The sequence below is a fragment of the Calliopsis andreniformis genome, chromosome 6 (genome assembly GCF_051401765.1).
Source record: "Calliopsis andreniformis isolate RMS-2024a chromosome 6, iyCalAndr_principal, whole genome shotgun sequence".
Taxonomy (NCBI): domain Eukaryota; kingdom Metazoa; phylum Arthropoda; class Insecta; order Hymenoptera; family Andrenidae; genus Calliopsis; species Calliopsis andreniformis.
The window spans coordinates 4871782-4892366 of NC_135067.1; the positions used below are offsets into that span (position 1 = coordinate 4871782).

Genomic DNA, 20585 nt, shown 5'->3' on the forward strand with positions numbered 1-20585 from the left:
GTATCCGGTGATCCCAAAGGGCAAACATTCTTCGATCGTCTAGATGTCTTTGATTCACGATAAGACGAAGACCCGTCCCTCTTCGGGATACCCGTTAGCCGCCTGATCGTTTGGGGCCATACCATCAGCTGTGCACATAAAATTCGATGCGTTCCCCGAATACATACGGATAGACATATACATACATAATAGGGGCCGATAAGCTCGGCCGATTACACTTTTGCACTTTCGACTCACTCCCTCTTGCCAGAGAAAAGAAACCATCGCGTGTCACAGGTGAATGCTTCACAGCATCTTCAACCATGTTTTCACGGCGAGGCCACCGTCGATTAGATCTTCGTGCTGTGCAAGTCGAATGGATTACAAACCCTTTCACTCTCTCTAGAAGGAAAATACGAAAATTAAGTTTCCAATGTAACGTGTGTAATCCATTTCACTCTGAACGCATGTATAGTAGAAGATAAAGAGTATTTGGGATCATGAAACGAACAAGGTCGTAAAATGAAGCATAGTCTCAATTTTGGAGGATGTGATTCAAATCTTATCCAGAAAGATGTAAATTGACTTTTTGAATTAATTTTTGATGAACAGTTTTTGAGAAGCTTGTAAACCTTTTGTTTGTAAATGTTAAAATCGATGTTGTTAAGAAGGATGAAGAAGAATCAGGTGATTAGTAAAACTGTTCTACTGAAATTTGAGATTTGAGAAATTGGATTTCAATTTTTTATTTGGAGCGTCTATTCGGTATAGTGACAATAAGAGTACAGTAAAATATCGATTAAAATTTGAACTACGATTTAATAGTAATTTACCAAGAATATTGAAATTAGCTATCAGGAGGCAGTTCAGATTTTAGTCTCGTCAAATGGGTTAGTCAAAGTGCTATTATTCCAATTCAAATTGTGTGTTCTATCAATAAGGAGCTTCTTATCGTATAAACTAACAATAATCGATAAATTATAACTTTTTTATTCGTTGTCTCTCAAAAATTATATATCGTGTACAGTACTGGAATTTTAAAATCTTGCTGGATCGACCCGTCAAGAACTGCTTCTGTTTATCACCTTGAGTGACTCATGACTTTAAAGTGTCTTTACCGTCGACTATACTCATTTATAAAGAAACGATGGTAAAAATAGCGAATTTTGAAAAGCATGGAGAAACAATAGTTCTTTGATAGTATGATTCTGTGCATTGTACGAGATCAAAAGTTGAGAGTCATTTGGAACAAAAGTCCCAAATGCATGTAAAAATGAATTTATCATATTTATTCCAAAAAATATTTCATCAAACATTAAAGCTGAAACGATGATAAAGATTTCATCAGCAATTAAAGCTGAAACTATACATACAGTTCAGTTTTCTCTAGAGGAAAAATTGGAATTAACGAATAAATGAAAACTGAATTTCATAAAATTGGATCCTCTATTCAGAAATAAAAATTTCGTATTTTAGAAATTTACCATTTTTTAATAGCAATACTATAATTCTTCTAAAATTAATGAAAAATTTTTGATAATAAACTTGACTAATTGCAATAGTTCATTCTGAAGTTTTCTGAATAAAAATAGTTCTCTTTGGGATTAAGTGGACTAAAAACTGTCCCACCTTTTGCTTAGCTTTTTATACATGGTGGGATATATTTTAACCCACCTCCAAAAGTTAAAGTTACTCATAGTCATACAATTTAATATTTAATATTTTATTCAAAGTTTTTCATTCAGCTTGCAATGCTATGATACAAGTCAAAATGCATTAATAAGTTGATGACACTGTCGTGAGTAAGATGCAACTTGGGTTTTTATTTTCTTTAAAATCGTGTGCCTCAAAGAGTTAAAAGTGATTGGATCAATATTTGACATAACTACAAAATTATAAATTACATGAAGTTAACTTATATCGATGTATGATAAGTTCCTAATTAGCAATTAAACTAAATCTCCCTCTCAATCTTCTAAAATAATTTTTATAAATTCATTTTACAGTTGTCCCACCCTTTCTGAAACAATCATCGATTTTTAGCTTCTTGGCCCACATAGAACCATACCATGACAGAATCATACTATCTTTTCCAAAGCTCTTCAAAATTCGCCATTCTCTACCATTGCCCCTCATTTCTTCGCTGAGATCACACGAATGGGTATCACAAAAAGTACGATCATCCGAGAAATACATCCGGGTGACTTTAGATCCTGTTGCCTTCCCAGGGAATCTCGCTTCTCCAATAGGTAATCTCTTCGAGGGTTCTCACGATAGAATCGTTCTCAATATAAAACAATGCTCTTCACGAAGCAATGTCTTCGAAGGATCCCCTCGAAAAGGTCACTGAGGAGGAGGGAGGATCCGCGAGAAATATCGAAACACACCGCGATCGACTTGACCTGACACGTGTAGGATACAAAGTGATTGGTCGTTTCAGAAACAACTAACAACACCCTTAGCACCGGGACGCTGGTATTAATCCTGGTGGGTGTGGTCAAAGGAGTCTTCATTTCTTTTGCACTAATGGCTGTTTGCTACAGGTACAGTGGCAAAAATCAAAGTAACATTGGAACTGAGTGGACTCAAGCCAACGCCTGTCGTTGTCAAAGTAATAATCGTGGCTAGCTGGATGATGAGGCATCGCACGCGGCCGTCAATGCTCTCGTGATATTGATTCATCTTAGCCTACTTACTCAATGTTCGTTTATATCTATATCTATATATACGTATATATACGTGACCAACATGCGTACGTCTCCTACATATTCGGTGGGTGTCGTAAATGTATCGATGCAGTTTGAATGTCCTTGATTTCGAACGATGGGACGTGGCAAAGTTTCGTTTTGCATTCACTTCGGGTTCTAAGGAATAATGGTTCTATAGTTATTCAATTAAAGCTTATTGCAACTTCAATAGGCTTTAATTGTGAAAATAAAAATATTTTAATTTCTCGCGAATATAACAATTTATAAAGCAAAATTTACTTAAGAAAATATTTTTAAACTTTAATGAATGATACATTATTAGATCATACTTCGCATTTAGTTTGCACGAAAGAAAATAATTTGCCTTTAATTATGTTTATATCTGGTAATAAATGGCATCTTTCTAAAACCAATTTATGCATCAATAATTGATTTTTGTTTTATCAGAAACAAGAGTTAGATAAACTATGGAAATAATTGAGGAAAATAACAATGACCTTATAACAAAAACTATACATTAGGGAAATTTCTGGCTGAAGTAACTTTGTTAACAAATTCAAAGGATTTCTAATTGCAATTTCAGTAAGCCTATTACAAAAAATCTGGTATTTCATAATTTTGTTGCTATGGTATTTCTTAAATTTGCAATTCAAATATGCAAATAGTATATTAGAATATACAAATATACAAATATACAAATATACAAATAGTATATTTGAATATATTAGTATATTTGAATATACTAATAATATATTCAAAAACATATAATCGATATAAAGCAAAACAATACATACAGTTTTTCTGATTATTAAACTAAAAAGTATCATCTACATTTAAATACCGATTATTGCAAGTACATATACATTCAGTAGAATGTAAGCTGTATTTTTATATTCGCAAGGTAACTAAAATTAGTCTTAATTCGATTATTAAATAAATTTTCGAAAAATTAAAAATTATATGATCAATAGAATTCAAGACATTCGATCACTAAGGGTTGGTATATTTACGACACACACTTTAAACACAGTATACTAATACTATACTGTTTTCTCGACGGTATGTGCTCTGAACATGTTCGTGTTCGCATTCGAGCGATCACAATGATCGTGACTATGCTGCACGAGCAACAAATCTACATTCCGACAGTTGTCGCACGCCAAGGGATGCCTCGAGTCTCACATTTCTTTTTCTTGCATAATACAGTATTTACTCGGTATAATCTCGCGACTCGTTACCAGCAACGAGGAAATAGAGAGTAGGAAACATTTTTCTAATGAGAACTTTCCAAGTGTCACGCTCATTTTTTAATAATCTTTGCTAGTTTGTAAAACTCACACTCTATTTACTCTACTTAGGGGACATATGGCCAATGAGATACGAGATATTGACAATTGTGCGTCTAATCACCTTGAGATTTTAAGTTTTAAATAGGAGCAATTTAAAAATTTCGAAACTCGAATTTTTGGAAATTGAAGACTTGTATATGGAATAAGTACAGTACTTAAAAAGTCCTAATTTGTTTTATCTCAAAAGAAAATAGTTTCTACAGAGCAACTTCAATTATTAACATCTTGGCCATATGGCTTCAAAATAGAGTATTATCTTGACTCAGTATTCAACTTAACAAATTCTACAAACTGGAGAAGACTGAATAAAAACTAACAATTAGTGGTTTTTCTCTCAGCGAATGGGAAAAGAAATTTTCATTATTTTCAAGAAACAAACGAAACAGAAACGAGGTTATAACGAATAAATACTGTAAGCCATACAACCGTTTCCATGTGAGGCGATATTTCCCAGCAGACCGTTCGCTTCGAGTCAAACATAATTTATTTCCATGTGCTGTCTTGTTAACTGATCGAGCACAGGTCCGTTCGAGTTTCAGATAGCGAGTGATCGTTGTACACTGATTTCTCAGCGAGAAAGGTCGTCGTTCCACTTTGCTATGAATCTCTGATCATGGAAACGGTTGACGGAACGAATTTAGCATTGCGTGTGATCCAGATCAGGAGTTTCGGCTCTTATTACTAACTCTGATTACTGATTCGTCCCTTAGAGTGCGATACCTAACACACGATCCACCGTGAACGTAACGCCAATGTGCCAGCTGCTTGTATGCCCTATAAAAGCATGATCGAGACAAAAAATTACTAACGATACTTAGAGCCTAACCGTCGCGCTTATCAATGAGTCGCTCTGACCGCGATAGATTCATACGAATCCGTGTCTTCGTCGATGCCAGCCGAAAATTCCACTCGAATTCGAGTCGCGAGGCACGACGAATATGACGATCGCCTAATCTTCGACTTCGATATTGATCGAAGCTTCGACAACGAAGACAAAGAGTGTAGAGAACGAAGAATGGTCCACACCTGTCGACGGGAATCGCAATAATATCGCTTTGGTACGATCGACAGCTGTGTACCTATTTCCAATTAATTACTGATGCTCAGACACCACGCTGTTTCCGAACTTATTGCTTTCTATGACAACAGAAGAGCAGGATATTGGTAGATTGTATGCAGAATCAGTTTGAAAACTAGCGGGACTAATAATACTAGCAGTGTTTGACGAGAGGTGTCAGAAATTTCAACGGGTGGTTCTACATGCTAAAATAAGGCGAAATTGAAGATAGACACGACTGCTTCGTTTTCGAGTTATTAATTATTAAAGAAATGACTAAAATGCGCGTGAAATGTATCTGATCAGAAACTTATTCTACTTACTTTGCTGTGTCTGATTGATGCACGCTGATAGTAGAATAAGTACTAAGTCAGGCACGTTTCATACGAATTTTAGATGTTTTTGTAAAATCAGTTCTTAAAATTTGTGACACCTGTTGTGGAACATCTTATGTAATTTTAAATACTGATCATGTTTGTAACATCTTTCTTTTTCTTCGAAATATATTGATTGTCTTATGTCCTGAATTAGCTATTTTATTATTGATTTATGTTCTGAATTAACTAGTTTATTATTGTCTTATGTCCTGAATTAATTATTTTATTATTGTCTTATGTCCTGAATTAGCTATTTTATCAAGGAAAAGATAACTAGAATCTTTAGATTACTAGATGAGTAATGCTATTTTTGCACTTTGGCTCTATAGCCAAAGCCCTTATTAGGGAAATGTCTAGAAAATAACAAAATATAACAGAAATCTGGTTATCCAAACTGTCAAGTTTTGGACAAAAAGCAAACTATACTCATTACAATGACATTGACAAGAATACCAGCAAATGTAACAAGGACACTCGAGATTCCAGAAATTTGTTCATAGATTGACCCTGCTCAACGTTGTATTAATACCAAAAAACATATAAACAAGTATGATCAGTGTTTGAATTTACTATCAATCTCATTATTTTTCAGCCACGCTGCGTCTATTGCGGAAGGATGAACTATTGATTCTAATTTTTGAACATGTGAACAGTTAGTTTGTAACTTAAATTTTTTACATAAGATATTACAGATGAGCCATTATTCTAATTTTTTAAACTATAAATAACTTTTCTATAGTTTTAATATTATCCGGTACAGGTTGTCCCAGAAATGTTGAATTATTTATTTCATGAAGAGATGAATTACTTGCTTCAATTTTATGGAGTATAAACAGCCTTCTTGCAAGTTTAAATATTTCTTTATGTAGAATATCTCAAAAATATTGAATTACTGTTGAGACGATACAATTCATGCTTATATTATTGCAATTTTAAATATCATTTTGCACAAAGTGTCCTAGGAATAATTGACAACTTTGAACACACGTTTCACTAGCATTATACATGGAAACAATTACTAATTTGTTAATACAATAATTTGATTTGGAAAATTACTTTAAATTTGCTCATAAATCTAAAAAATTTATTAAACAAAATAATTCCACAATTAAATACTAAAACTGCTACTAATGATACTGGTGAGAGTATCACCACTTTTCTATAGTATCCAACTTTCATTTTCTATAAAATTTATCCACAACAATTGTTTTATTTCTTAACAAACAAAAACAGTCTCCTCTAAATATAAACAACTCATTAATCAAAATAGAACATTATTCGAATAACCTCTACTTCAAGCAATGTTCAAATAAAAATGACAAAAAAGTGAACTATTTATAAATAACATAATGAAAATTTACTCGAATAAATACACAAATAAAATTATCAGGTCCAACGTATAACATATTATATCGCACAACGTTTTAATCAGTAAACTAAAAATTTATTCGAGTAAAAGATGCTTCATCATTCACGAATAATTCACTTTATTCGTAATTTCTATTCGAACATTGCTCAAAGCAGAATTTCTTCGAATAACGCCTAACTCTGCCAATAATCTGCTCTCTCTCCATCACGTCAAGCAACAAATTTCGAAACAAGATACGGTGTCCAACTACGAGGATAATATATCGTCCTATGTATGATACATGTACATGTGCTGATTCTGGCTTCTCTGTTTCTTGTCTGTTTCTGTCTGTCACTGGCATCTCTGTCTGTCTGCATGCTGTGGGACGCTCGGATACCGAAAATGAATCGTGCGTAAAACGATGGTATCTCGATATTCTTGTGTGTATGTGTCCAATGGTGATGTGTCAACGATCTTTGATAAATAACCATATTACGACAACACAACAACAACTAAAAACAACAACAACAACAACGATGACGACGACGACGGAAAACGGTGTCAAAAAACGATGCAACTCTCTAACAGAGAACTACCACGGCTCTAACACTGTATTTTTAGTTGGTGTGCTCATGTCGGTGGTAGGGGGTGTTTTCGTAGTATTTGCTCTGATGGCTCTCTGCTACAGGTCAGTCGTAGTACATAAAAACTACTCCCTCTGTCTCAGGTTAGTGTGCAGAAACATACACGTAGATACTTTTTTCTGTATGCGTATCTATCTATATATACTATATATATTTATATATATGCACATATATATGTATGTCTCTTATTTTCTTATTAACCACACGTCGTACATATATATTTACATGTATATCTCTTTAGAGTCCGTACTCTTCTTTTTTGCGCTTAATGTTCTTCTTTTCGTACGTTTCACTTTCTCTGTTTTCCGTTTCCTTCTATTTTTCTTCTTGGTCATCGTATTGATAAAACGCTCAATAAGCAATGCATCCGCGCGCTGCAATATGACTGGCAATTTCGCAAAGAACGTCCAACAGTGGCTTACGCCGATCGCGCAACGAGCAACAGGCCCATTTTGAAACTATCGATAAAAGTTTGTCATTATACAGAGCGCGGGAAAGATGCTATTCACCACTCCCATGGAGGAATCACTGCCATTGAAGCGGAATTGAATGTTATTCAAATAAATTTCTGTGAATAAATTCTGCTTCGAATAATGTTCAAATAAGACGTAAATAACGAATTTTTTACTCAAATAGTTGAATGAACATACATAAAATTTAATGTAATCGTAAGTTTTGAAAGAAGTTGGTGATTTTCTAATGCTTTAAAATTATTCAAAAGAGAATTTATTCGAATGGAAGTTTAGTTAAATAACACTTAAGTCTGTTTTAAGATCGTTAGATTTCTCCATGAAAGCCGTGAGTTCTTTCAAAGGCCTCCACTCGATCGTTGCTACGATTATGGCCAGCAGCTTCAGCAATCGCCAGCAAAATTTCACTGTCAGACCAGATGGTAGATTAATTTCGATCGCTTTCGCAAAATGTGTATACCGCTCTGTTGCAAGTGAACGAAAAGCTTCAGCATTCTGAAATCGTTAACTAACGCGTCCTAGGACGTGATTGTCTTTTCTGCTCTAGTCCATTGAACACGTATTAAAACAAACCACAAGATCGTTCAGGTAGGAAAATTGAAAGACTGTATAAGTTCGTTCCACGACAGATCAATCAGATTTCTCCATTGATTTCACGAATTTCGATAGAATTAGAATATTATGCAGTTTAAGTGAAATTATGAGGAAGAGAAGTTAAATTATTGTTTTGTTTATTTTGAATTTGTTTAGAAAATATGAAATATCGACAATTAAAAGTTTGAAATTAATATAGTTAGAAATTAGAATCACTAAAAATACTGGTTAATTTTAGTAAAATCAACTTTGTCAACATTTTTTAACCAATTTTTGAATAGGTAGTCAGAGCTTCGCAATTTCTAAACAAATCTGAAATCAGCAAAACAGTTACTTAAACCCCTCATAATTTCACGTGAACTACATCATACGTACACTTTAATTTCATCGAAATTCCTAGAATGATTCTACATTTAATTGTCGACATAAAAATAAAAAAAATAATTGGCATTTTAATTTCTTGATATTTTGTTAATTTTTGCTAGGCAACTTTAAAAGGGGTATTACTCAGAATCTTTTAAAATTTAAAAAGACTAAAATCCCATCTTTTTGAATTTCTTAAAGACTTAAATAATTTCCCTTCCAAAGACTCAGCAAAGATTGATCGAAGTCTTCCTCTACAAACGAGAGCGATACTAAATGTTAATTGAACGTAGTAACAGTTACTTATTTCCGAACACTTTATCGCAGACCTGTTGAACTGTGCTCCGAAAAGTAAAAGCAGTAAGACAAAACGAATAAACATACGTCAGATTTTCAAAAAATTTGAGTTTATGCTTTAGTTGAACTCTGCAAACTAAAATTGATATTTTTAATTAAAGAATGTTGAATTAAACATTTTTTTTCTTGATAACCAAGAATATAACAAACTCGTGTCCCTAATATAGAATAGAAGTTCCTTGAACATAATTTCTTGAGAATAAAAATATGTGACTTATGCTTTTAATTAACTATTTTAAGTAATTATTGTATAATTAAACGCTGCTCCTATTATGCTGTTCTCGAAAACGTGGCTTGGCTGCTCTTGATCACTTTCTGCACGCTGAAAAACGCTCAAAGAGCAACGAGTTGCACACGGCTGCTTTATAGTATCGGTTAAAAGTTACTACGTTAGACCTCTTTTACACATAGATGCGTGTATGGCGATACGCGTATAAGACACACATGCAAAAATAAAATATTGAAAGACATTCATATTATATAGTATTCACCTAATCGTGTAGCTGAGTGTCGATTATTTGTACTTAGTTAATTAAAAATGTCTTCTTGTCTTTCACAAAGATGGATAAGTTGAACATTTTATAGGTTTAATTTTTATATAAAAGAAGTTCAATGAAAGAAAGGAGAAATCTTAATACACTACTCCATGTACCACAAAGAGATTTTTAAATATTCTTCAATCACTTTTGAATGTCTGTCACTTCATTTGAAGAACCACTTGAATACATATGTTCAATATAGTACCTTTATACATATAGAGAAATAATATGTTAACAGGGGTTGCTAAAAGTTCTATTAATTAATTAAAAAAAACTTATGCAATCTTTACAAACATATGTCCTCCAGGCATCAAACCACGAATTACATTAAAAAGTAATTAATATATAATTTGGAATAATAAATTAAAATGGTACACTCTATATAAATTCAGTATCTATAATATGCATATCACGGTACTCGTATCTCTGTATGAAAGAGACCTCACAGCTAAGTGATTACGATTGAACAATCAAAGACGATCGAAAAGAAAACGAAAGAACTGATAAAAGAGATAGCTTCGCCCCAATGGAACGTACTCAATTCTCAAGGCACTCTGTTCGTCTGCGTTTAGCATTTGATTTGAACAATTTGGTTGACGGGTAGCACAGCGGAAGGCGATCCCACACGGGTGGCTGCAAGGCCAGCTACGGCTGTACCATTCGACTGGTTATCTGTTTTCGTTCTAATGCATGCATCCCTGCTCACCCCTGTAGTTGCTCCAGCTTTGCTAGATCTGACCGTTCTTGACATAGCGATTAAACATGATTATAGGTGTATCTGGTTCAATATTCACAAGGTGTTCCACCTAATTTGATCACCTGAATTATCTCTGTTGCTTTTGACAATATGAAACATCTTTTTGAAATCATATCTTGTAAGATCTCGAGATCCTTAAGGTTCTTTTAAATCAAAAGATATATTTTCATTATTGCAGTGTTAATATTCATCAAAAAGCTTATGAATCTTTTGAAAGGAGCTACTTCTTGCATGCACAGTTATTTGTAGATTAAGAAATTAGTTACTACTGAACTTTTTTCTTCAACTACACTCACAGTGAACGTGTATGATCCTCATTGACAAACGTAATTATTGAAAATTTTATATTTCCATTTTGAGTAAAGTTTGTCGCTTTGATATTAGCATCACTTTGAAACATATCTTTTATTATGAAAAGCAATAGAGGCATTTCAGATGGTTGACACCTTGTATATCAGCCTCCTCTACGGCTGTTTAAGGTATAGCTCGACGAGTTTAAAACGGTTTCTACGGTGGGAAATTGAGAGGTTCAATTTCCCCTTTAGTTCCTCTTAACGGTAGCTGCTTTAATTTCAATCCTATTACCTTGGATTCTCCTTTCTGTTTTATTTATTGCCTATTGAGAAGCAACTCTTCCGCAAAATATTAGCCTCCTAATTCGCCTCGTTTTTTTAAAGATTCAATTATTAATTCTGAAAACTGGGAACAATATTTTTATAGCGATCATTTTGTAATACTAAAGATGAAATATTTATAAAATAAATGGCAAATTGAGACAGCCGAACGTAAAAAATTGTTTAAAATACATTTCACTTTTGAAGATCGTCTACGTGTGTAAGGTATGGATCCTCTGTTTGTATTATTGGGCTGATATTTTACAAAAAGTTATTTTTCGTCGTCATTACGAGTTTGAAAAGGTAAGAAAAGTTTGAAGCTTAAGGAAAGCGGTATCTCCAGAGGGCTCCTTACCCCCACTTCACCACGCTCAGTTCACGCCCTCAGGGATCTTTTCAAATTTGTCGAGCTATACGACAAACTATATTTAACGCAAGCTACTTAAAACCTTCAATATCGTTTCCTGAAATCACGAACAAAGACCAACCGTTTCAGTTCTTTTCAGACATGGTAAAAATATTCAGAGAAATCTGAATGGAAATTCAGAATCCTCTGTTGAGTTACCACTTGGGTTTAAAATATTCAAAGCGTGTTAGAAGGCTTAAATTGCCCTGGCTTTGGAGAATCTAAATATCTTGCGTCAAATACAGTTTTTCCAAAAGCTAGCTTAGAAATAAATTCCAACTTTCTCTTAACTTCGTAAAGATTAATTGCAAAACTGTTGATGAAAGGGGATGGGGTTGAGGCTTGTGTCTCGAAGAGATGAAATTGATTCAATATGTGATGTTGTGTACTTGAACCAAACACACTCTATGCACCTTTATTGTAAAATATCGCGCACATTCCATTAACTATATTTAAGATAATTATACTGGAGACTCGACAACGTACGACATAGGAAACCTGATTATTTACTTAACACTAGAACTACTAGGTCAAAATAAGAGTCAAAATAAAAGTAATAGGAAGTATTCCTTACACGCTGAATAAAATTAAAAAGATATGAAAATAGACGTTATTTCTGTAAATGATATACTTTTTCAAAGATTTCTGACTTTAACACACTATTAAAAACAGACATAGATACGTTAACCTCGGTAGTTCTAGTATTAACAAAAAGAGAATAAAAATAGCCAAACTGTGAAACTATAACTTAGAATCAAATATTAACTTTTATTCTTCCCTTTCCACTTTTGGTACTTAAATTGTAGGATCATTCTTATCACTTTTACATTGAAACTGATTTGCAATCTGTATATAGGAATAATTTCAAAGTAACAGTATACTTGGTGGAATGAATATAGTAATAATTACACTTGGGATCGAAAATGCAGACGTTATTTTTCAAGTGTAAGCAAAATGTATTGCTTTCATCATTCCTTGCCATTACTTATTCGATTCACTAATAACTTTATAATTCCCTAAAACTGTCCATTGAAAATAATATCGTTTTCACTTGAAAGATAATTAACAATTTTACATCTAATTAGTCTGTGATGAATTCTAAATTCTTGAATTTCATTTGCAATGAATCGGAATTGAAATATAGAAACATTGAATTACATTTATAAAAAAATAACACGAGCAAAAATCAACATTCTAAAAAACGGGGCACAGTATCATTTACTTAAGAAACACAAATTCATTCCGAAATTTACAGGTTCAAAAAATTATATTTAATGAGTACTTTGAAAGTATTTTGCCAAACTTTCTTTTATTAAAATTGTTTAAAAAGTGTTTCTATTACGAAAATAATAGTTTTAAACTCGTGTTACTTTTCTAATAATTTACACGTTGCCTACATTTTGGACCCAGAATAGTGATATAATAATAGAGGTAACGTACATGTGTATACAATAGACTCCAGATAGTATTTTAATCTCGTGGGAGATGAATTTTTTTAAGAGTAAGTAGGATAATTGTATTTTATTTTGTAAATGTATTCATTTAAGATATATTCAAACAAATCAAAGACAACAGACAATAGGGAATTTGATAGAGAATATCTATCCCTAAGAGTTTTCACTGTATCTTTCGTAAATTATGTGTAAATTTAACAAAAGCTAAACGTACACCTATCGCATATGTATTACAAAAGTGACAACTCAAAAAAGTATGTTTTTGAGGGAAACAAAAAGCTTCATGAGTTTAGGAGTAAATTATTAAATACATAATACTGACATAAAGAGTAGTTTTGCTTAATGAAAGTTATTTTTCATGAATAATTATTCTAAAAAATAATTATGTGTTATCTGCATTAAATGATTTTCTTGTTATAATTTCAATAATTTGTAATTCACAATCCAAGAATTTTTTTAGTAAATTCTATTAGTAAATTTTGATTGTTAACTAGTAAACTTTTTATAATGAATACAGGTGCATTCACCAAACTAATTTATAGCTGTAATTCAAAAATAACGTTTTTAAGCTGTTTCACTGTTGAAGTACATGTGCAATATGTCTCCTCCAAAAATCTAAACATCTTTAGTAGACGATATCAAGTAAACCAAAAACCGAAAGACCGTTTCTTGAACAAAAATATTAGAACCAACTAAATTGGCTAAGCATACCACTAATTTATAAACATCTCCTATCTTTACAACTGTACTATATCCATTCCATCAGCTGTACACGTACGCTGTCGACGATCCCCTTCGAGGACAAGCAGAACGAAAGATTCGTTCAGTCTCCCCCGTCCCTTAGTAGCTTGCATGCGCTTTTTAACGATATTCTGATTGTCCCAACCATGGCACGTGGCATTTTTATAATCGATCAATTTTTCGCAGAAGAAAGAACACCGTCCAGAAGTATGATCAACCATACACGAAGAAGCCGACGCAGAAGAGTTGCCCAGCCGTGCCCAGGAAACATCACCCGGAACACGTGATCCTGGACAACGTGCACAACAGGATTCTCACGTTCGACCGTATGCCTAATTGCAGGTACGACGATCATTTCATTGCTTATCCAGCTACCGATCCGGCTAGACACGTACACACACACGTTGACACGTATTATACACAAATTTAGGCGAAATTATCGGCGTTAATTAGATTCGTTCGACGATTCCGTAGACTTCCATCGCGCGTTAGCTTTTGAAGACTCGGGGGATCCAAACTTTCGCATTGTCACGAATCTATTTCTTGTTTTGCAATGAGATTTTTCTCTGAGAATATATTATATTTCCATATTTAGTAATATGTAACATCAATGAAAATCAAAGTCAATTCGATTTCGTCTTCTTCGATACAGTAAATAGGAAAATTTCATGATACAACTGAAGAGGGGATGACTCCACAACTCAGGATAACATAAAATAATAGAACTATATTTTTTTAAATACGTTAATTAGTGTAATTAAATTTCAGATGATTTGTGTGGTATCAAAGTTATTGTTTAACTTTTAAGACAGACAAAAAATTTTAATTTTTTTAATACATAGCTGTTCTATTGCATACAAAACTGTCTATAAATTAAATTGCAATATATTATTAACTGTAATGTGAAAGTAATTTATTTGTGAGGTCGGAACATCATTACGTGCTTTTATTATAACATTAGTGTTTTTCAATTTCTAAAAAGCTAAACCACGAACATAAAAATTGCATTTTATATTTTGTTCTAATTTTTTCATAAAGAATCACTTCATGCCCGCTTGCACATATTATTTAGACGTATCTTGTATAAATTATTAAATACACAAATGTATTTTGTAAGGCATAGATATCCAACAGAATTTCCTCTTATAACACGAAAATACTACAAACTTAATTCTGCAGATAGAACGATAATTGACAATTTCACCCTCGTTAACTGTTGAAGAGTCATCCCTACCTCGTCGTCGCAATTTCATCTATACCTATACCTCTCTGGACTTAGCATTGCCTTTCGCAATTCTCTATTTCCTCTAACACTCAAACGCCATTCGACGATAATGAAAGACAAAATATCTCAGTGATCCAAAGCGAAACGAGCGGAAGTTTGGAAGTCACGAACAGTCTTGAACACTTATATGCCGCTTCTAAGAAACAAATTAGGGAAGACCCCAGCAACTAGCGTTCAAAAGGATCCATCAACGATCGCCAGAAACACATCTCGCTTCTATTTATACATTGGTTTTCCATTAATGTTTGAGTTACACAAGTCCACGGCGTTCATTCGACGTTCTAACAAAACCGCCAATCGATTCGTGGCCGCGTTGCTCGAGAATCGACAAGATGATCAGAGATACGTTCGCCGCTTTCCCGACGAGCCATCTTCGTCTCGTCGTCTCGACGGAGCTCGAGGAATCTGCTCTCTCAAAGCGACGAGCAACTCCTTTGATATCGCTCGCTCGAAAGAGATATCAGGAAAGTCACCAGGAGAAGACGTCCATGTTACCATAGAAATAAGCTCGCCAGTACTCTCGACGCGATCGTTACGCAACGAGTGACCGGAACGAATTCTTATAACTCATTTCTCTAGCTGTGCTCGAGCAAGATCAAAGGAACACACGAACGAGGAAACGAAGACGCCTCGTCGGTAGCGAGAGCTCGCACAGTTTCCCTCGGAAGCGGGGACGCCGATCGACGCGCGTCTCCTGGACAGCTTTAACCCTTTGTGGTCTCTAGCAGACACGCGAAACCTTTTCTTCTAGAGCTCCTACCCTCTAGTATAGACATATTAGTAGACTGCAGATTTTTATGCATTTATGGGATATTTTAAACGCAAAATTTAAACATTCTTTAGAAATTTATTATACAAGAAAGTATAAAATCCGTATGAGTTGCAACGAATTATGGAAAATTACGATCTAGAGAAAGTTTAGATATTTGAAGGGTAAAACAGGTTTCTAGTTAAATTCTATTTTACTGATTGTGTTCATGAAAATAGAAATTCGCATAAACAATCGCAGTCTAGTGACTAGAGAGAAAGATAGTACTCGAAAAAATGGAGCTTTTATTCTTAGACTGGGTTAGGGGGAACCAAGGACCACGAAGGGTTGAAAAACCGTGAAACACCCGCGGCATGCCTATATTAGTATATTTCTAGCCGCGTCGAGGCCCCGCGCGTGCTGTTTCGACCCCCGAATAACGTCGCCATCGCAGACGGGCCAAGACTCAAGTAAGTCTCATGTGTCTCGCCGTTATGTCACCATCATAGTTGGTCGATGATCTCGAGACTCGAACACACCGACTCGGCGTCAACGAGGCAGCTCAGCTGATTTTCAATACCTTCAGAAATTGTCGCAAAGCCTTTTAACCCTTTAAATACGGCAGTTTTATTACTTTACACTGTGCACAAAAATTCTAGGCTCTATCTCTATATCTTTTGTACTTGTCTAGGCATTCAACGTGTAGTCAGCATTAATCACTTAATCCTCTCAAAACGAATCAAACTAAATATATAAAAACAGTAAAAGTTCAGAGAGATATTTTTATGCGATGTTTACAAATTTTAGCATTTTATTAGATCTACATATCTCATCAGTATTGAAAGGGTTAAATCGTGCCAATAACAATCAAAAAGTTATCTAATAAACGAATACTACTTAGTTTGTCATATTACAATTTCTCTAAACTAAATACATTGTAGTGTTAACTTTGCCATATAGAATTTGTCACAGGTAAAGTAAGATAGTTGTTAATTTATTATTCTAAGATACGTAGCTATATCTGTTTATAGAGTCGAAAGATGAACGGGTTAGCAGAATAAATAAGTCTCTACAGCCGAACTGTCTCGTTCCTGCTCGCATAAAATCGCCAGACATGGTCGATTCATCGAGCAAGTCGCAAACACTGCCGTTCCAACGCAAAAAGAACCTCGGGATGCTGTCTTTCGCGTGCAACGGCAAACACACGCACACGTACACTCTGATAAGACACGATAACGAGGAGTCGTTTAGGAATGCAACCGTAGAGATACTCTCTGGTGAATTCGGAACCGCAAACGCTGACGTTTACGTTTGGGTTGGCGGGAAACTATCGATGCTATTGGAAACAGTAGTTAATGATTCGATTGTATATTGAGTATTGATTGACTACTAATAATGGGAATGGAGCCAAGTATCTCGTAAATTGAATCGATCACTTTATGTGTAACTATGACAATACTATATAGGTAAATAATAGTATCCATGGAGCCAAGTATCTCGTAAATTGAATCGATCGCTTTATGTATAATTATGGTGATACTATACAGGTAAATAGTTGGTAAATAATATTTGAAATCGTTCACAAAAGCAAATAAGATCAAGTGAGTATATTATGTATAATTATAACTCGAGCTCAAAATGGTAACTATTAATAATAACTTCTGTTTTGTTTGATAACTTCTGTTAACAATTTAATAACTCCATTACATCGATCCAGTTGCAATCTCACCGAGTTTAATCTTTTTTTCTTTTTTTATTGTGGAGATTTTGGAGTGATTATTTATTTGCCTTACTGCTTATTATTTGTTTGTCAGTATGCTTTAAATAAAAAGAATCTACAAATTCAGTTACATGAGAACCATGACAAAAGCTCAATTTCAAATTGTACAATGATTATAACAAAAATTCAAATTCATTACAATTGAAATCCAATTATTAAAATAAAGTTCTAATAAAAAATGTATTTATATGTATCTACCTATTAGCACCCCTAAAAAGATTAATTAATAATATACAATTTTAAATAGTTTGCAATGATCATTAGCTTCTAACGTTCAACCATTAATAACGTTCAATCATTAATTAGAGTTTCTAATAGCGCCAATGGTTTTCTGCTAATCTTAACAGAAAATGTTTCCTTGCGAGAAGTACTATAACAAAACGATTCTTTTCGTTTATCGGACACCTTGCTCTTTCTTTCTCCCCTTCTTTCGTTGATTCGAGGCACGTTTCGAAGGATTTCGATATAAAAGGGCAAACGGTTAAAAGTACATTTGTATATCGCATAACGGCACGATGCATTTGGCTCAAATTTTGCAGTTTGTGCAGCGCTCAAGTGTGGGCATCTTTCGATTTAAACGTAGATATTTAAGCCCATCTTTCTGTTACACTCATATCCATTCATTATCCATCCGCTCGAATCCGATCCAGAGTTTCACATAGGATTTACTTCAGATTTTACAGACTTCAAATTTCGCATATGTTCCTCGTAGCCCATTGCTGGTACTCATACAGTAGTCCCTCGTTAATTATAACCGTCAGAAAATTGCAACTATCAAAGGAGATACAGTATCTAATAATCGAAAAAGAGTTTCAAAACTAAAATAATAATAGAAAAATTACAATATTACATGCAAAAATTGTGTTCCTAGATTCACTCACATGTAATACTAAGAAGTTTCTTAAAATAAATTCATAACTAGTATCAGTATGACAGGTAAAATCTATTATTAATGTTAACTTACTGATGAACTTATAAAGCAAGGTGAATATTAACTCTTTTTTACCACAGAATGTTCTGTGAATCTGGGAACAATGGAAAGTAAGTAAAATACAAAATACACATTTCAGATTAGTATAAAGAATCGATATTAGGAATGTAATCAGCATTTCATCAATTAACCCAGTCGTATGCATAATCGTCTAGTAACACAGTTTTGACTGAATTTAATTTATAAGAAAATCAATTTTCTTTCAATAAAATTCAGAGTTGCAACGTTAGTTTTCATATGAACATATGTACGGAGTGTTTAAATATAGGTAAGGAAAAATTTTAAATGTAAGTAATTCTAAATGCCAAAATAAGATGAAAATCTAGAATAGCAAAATTGGAGTTGAATCTTCATTTGTTAATTACAAGTACTTAAAAATTTATAAAACTCACTGAAACTCAATAGATCAAATTGTCAGTCTGAAACCTATAACAAGGATCAAGCCACAAAGAGTAGTGAATATCACAGCCACTGCTACGACAGAGGTGTTACTGACATTTAGAATCATCTTACCTCTGTGATGTTCCGAGTTGCAACTTACAAATAACACAGGAAAATAAATGTCCCAGTATCAAACTATGTCCCGGTATCTGAACACTGATTTTATTTAATTTTATGCTCAAATTCTAATGTTATTAAAAATAAACGATAGTATCATAAAATAGTATAGGGAGAGTTCGCTTATTACTAGACATTTAAGGTTTTCTTGAAATAAATAAGAAAAGATGATGTCTGACTCTTTTTGTTTCGCATTAACTTTAAGTTAACATCATAAAAATCTAATATAAAAAGATAAGCAACATTATCATAATATTAACTTAACTTTAAACTTTCAACTTTGATGTAAAATTTTAAAGGATCGTTAGGTATTCAATATTACTGGATACAGCAAAGATTACTGATATAATTTATAAAAGGTTCAAAATAATTTGTAATAATCACATATATAAGGTGTTTCCCTAACGTGTGGGATATTTTTGGAGGATATATTCTACACACGAAGATAATGAAAAAAGGTCATGTGCACCTACGTCCGGAAACGCTTAATTTCTTAGTTATGTGCTATTTTAGACTGTGTTGTGTGATACTTCCTTTAAGACCAATCATTGTGTGCCACTCATTTTAAGAGACAGAAATATTCCTAAGCCTAATAGGACCTTGAAGAAGATAGCACACCGTGCAAGCAAGAAATAAGCCAGCATTCTACATAATATAAAATAGCATGTAACTAAAGAACTATGCGTTTCCTGCCATATGTATAAGGACCCATCCCATGTGCAAAGAGAGTGTCTGTCATTTGTCAGGATTCAGGTACTTCTTTTCCGAGATTCGATTCTTTAAAACATCAAAGTACTTCTAAGTACATTTTCGAAACCTACAGATACTCATTCCAAGGTTCGAAACTAGCTTATATAGATTGAGTACATTACAAATATAATCAGTAAAACATAATTTCTCATGAGTAGTATTCGAAACCTATGAAACAAAACTTGGGTATTGAAATTAAATCGAATTCGTGAGTAGGTATTGAACTTGATCCCATCCCTAGTCACAGTTCAAGTATCGAGTTCAATTTAAGTAAGTTGTTCACTTACTGGGACATATGACACCTTAAACGTTTAGACATGGCGACATTTGCCTTAAGCAGAAAATGGTAACAACGCTCATGCAATTATCCATTGAAGAGCGTTGCGATTAACGAGGGACTACTGTATCTCGATTCATGAAACTTTCTTTCTTCCCCATACATCGACGCTCGCACACATATCGAACCGTGCATCGTCGCGTCCCCCTATACACACGCTGTGGTCGGTCCAAGTAGAGGAAAGCAACAACTGCATGCCTTACGTAGACTTGCTCGCCTTGTTGTTTCTCACCTTGGCACTGCATGGTTTTTACTTTTGAATGCGACGCACACCCGAGTGACAAGTCCCATCAGTGGGACTCGCACCCGTTGGCACTTTATCCAGCATGTCTCGCTCGCGTTTCTTTGACACACCTCGATCACATACCCCACCTGACAA

At 33.9% G+C, this 20585-nt stretch overlaps 1 protein-coding gene across 10 annotated transcripts in view; it reads left to right on the forward strand.

Annotated features, from left to right (window-relative positions):
* The window catches only part of Mmd (disintegrin and metalloproteinase domain-containing protein mind-meld), a 154771-nt gene that overhangs the window by 120035 nt on the left and 14151 nt on the right, over positions 1-20585 (forward strand). For 7 of the 10 annotated variants that reach the window (XM_076381511.1, XM_076381502.1, XM_076381509.1 and 4 more), the window contains 3 exons: positions 7407-7545; positions 13944-14099; positions 16189-16260. In XM_076381511.1, coding sequence (XP_076237626.1) covers positions 7407-7545; positions 13944-14099; positions 16189-16260 — 367 coding nt within the window. Of the gene's footprint in view, positions 1-2419; positions 2523-7406; positions 7546-13943; positions 14100-16188; positions 16261-20585 lie in introns of all 10 variants that reach the window. The other 3 variants (XM_076381506.1, XM_076381505.1, XM_076381508.1) reach the window with 3 other exon arrangements.